At 35.7% G+C, this 2,388-nt stretch overlaps 1 protein-coding gene across 1 annotated transcript in view; it reads left to right on the forward strand.

Annotated features, from left to right (window-relative positions):
- WRN (Werner syndrome, RecQ helicase-like) overlaps positions 1–2,388 on the forward strand; it is a 181,766-nt gene that overhangs the window by 29,868 nt on the left and 149,510 nt on the right. Inside the window, exon 5 of the mRNA XM_006834526.1 lies at positions 372–521. Within this exon, the coding sequence (XP_006834589.1) occupies positions 372–521 (150 nt within the window). The remainder of the gene's footprint in view (positions 1–371; positions 522–2,388) is intronic.

Consider the following 2,388-nt stretch of genomic DNA (forward strand, 5'->3'; position numbering starts at 1 on the left):
GGTCAGCAGCTCAAATCCACCAGGCCCTCCGCGTGAGAGAGATAAGGCTTTCCGTTAAACATTAAATTAAATACCTATATTTATCCAAGTATTCATTTGGCTGGGATGTAGAAAGCCTATTAATACTCAGGTGTTTCCATGAACAATACTTTCATAGTCCATGAGTTTTAACCTTAACATTGGCGAAATCCCAGAATTAAATTCTTTCAGTGTAAACTAAAACGAGGTTTTTAGTGACAGTAAATATATTGAGATTGAATTTTGATATAATCTTTACAATTTTATTAATGGTATGGTCATTTGGTAGTATTTAGAAACATCTGAAAATAGGAAAAATTTTTTACCATATTGATGTTTTTCATTACTTCTAGCTGAAATGTACAGAGACCTGGAGCCTCAATGGTTTGGTTAAACACATCTTAAGTAAACAGCTTTTGAAAGACAAGAGTATCCAGTGTAGCAATTGGAGTAATTTCCCTCTCACTGAGGACCAGAAACTGTATGCAGCCACTGATGCTTATGTATGTACTTAAAGATTTTTAGTGTGATATACTATTGTGATGTATTATTATAAATTTTTAAAGAAACTTTCTGTTGTGTTAGTGGCAAAAATTTGATAAAAATATTTAAAATTAGCTGTGTATTAAAAAATGCCTAAGAAGACACTTAGTGACACTGTTAAGGTTAGAGTAAATAAGCTCCATAGAGTTTCTAAGGCTATAAATGTTTTTGGAAGCAGCCTGTCTCAGCTTTCTTCGGAGGAGAGAGCTTGGGTTTGAACCACAGACCTTTTAGGTTAGCTTGGTGCTTGCTTCACCTACTGTGCTACCAGGGTTTCTTCCAGTATTATTAATAAGCAAGGAGCATTGGTAATGTAGTTGTTGAGTCAGGCTGCTAACCTCAAGGTCAGCAGTTAGAAGCTACCAGCTATTCTGTGGGAGAAAGATGATGTTTTGTGCTCCTGTAAAGATTTATATTCTCGGAAACCCGTGCAGGGTCGCTGAGTTGAAACTGACTCCACGGCATATTGCCACCACCACCAATCAACATAGATCCTGGTGTGGCTCCATAGGTTAATCGCTGGACTGCTCACTTTAAGGTTGATGGTTTAAATTCTTCAGCCACTCCCCAGAAATTCTAAGCACGGTTGCTAAAAGTTAGAACCAACTCAGTGGCACTTAGCAACAACAGTAGCCAATAAACAGGCTATTTAATGCTAGTTATTTTTATCTTCATGAAGCTAAAATAATATTTAAATTTGTATGTAAGAAATGTTAACTCCATGAAAAGATGAAAGGCTACTAATGAGTCCAGGCTGAACAAGCACAAATGGCATTAATGATGTATTTGATTTACAAGCAGCATAAGACTAAAAATAATTACAAGCAGTTTCTATACTGAAACTAACTTTGTTTCCTATATTTTATTTGAAATGTGGTTGAAAATTAGAAAAATTGCCTCCAAATTTAGCTTGCCACTACGGTTACTCAGATACATTTTTGTATTTAACAAGGTGAAATCTGTGTTTATCTTTTTATATAGCATTATTGGTTATTTTTCTGTTAAGTAGTGTGTTTTATGCCCTCAGTGGATTTCTTTTCCCTTCATTCATAAGTTTATTTGTGTGCAAGAATTTGCATCTATTTTTAGGAATGGAAATGTCTTTGGCTTACAACTTGGGAAAAAAACAAAACAATTTTCTCAGGGAAATAGTGTGTTCATCTTTCTTTATATTCTCTTTCAGAAAGCACAGAATTTCTTAATAGCTAGTGTGGATCCTTGAACTTTTTTTTTTTTTTTTTTTTTTTTTTAAGGAAAAACCCATGTGAGGTCCTGTTAATAGGACACACAAGGAGGACTGGTCATATACTGAGTAGCCTTCTTAGGTGATTTAATAAAGTGGGGGTGGTGGTGGTACCTGTAGTCATAATAGATTACTTTTATTTGATATTATCCTATTACCTGTTACTGTCGAGTCAATTCTGCCTTATAGTGACCCTATATGACAGACTAGGACTGCCGAATAATGTTTCCAAAGAAGGAGCCCAGTGGTTGCATAGTGGTTATTTAAGCTGTTTTGCAAAGATGTGACAGTGGGCTTTAGTAAAGATGGCAACCTGGGATACTCTTTGGGACAGTCTATACTGTCTTTGTAGGGCTACTACAAATGGAATCTACTCAAATGGCAATAGGGTTTGGGATTTTTGGTTTAATTTTTATGGAAGCAGACAGCTACATTCAAGATTACATTTATACATTATTGATTTGGATACCTGCTTTATAATGTTGTTGTTATGTGCCGTGGAGTCAGTTCCAACTCACAGTGACTCTGTGCAGGGTTTCTGAGGCTGCAAATCTTTATAGGAGCAGAAAGCCTCATCTTTCTCC

The sequence above is a fragment of the Chrysochloris asiatica genome, unplaced genomic scaffold (assembly GCF_000296735.1).
Source record: "Chrysochloris asiatica unplaced genomic scaffold, ChrAsi1.0 scaffold00011, whole genome shotgun sequence".
Lineage (NCBI taxonomy): Eukaryota > Metazoa > Chordata > Mammalia > Afrosoricida > Chrysochloridae > Chrysochloris > Chrysochloris asiatica.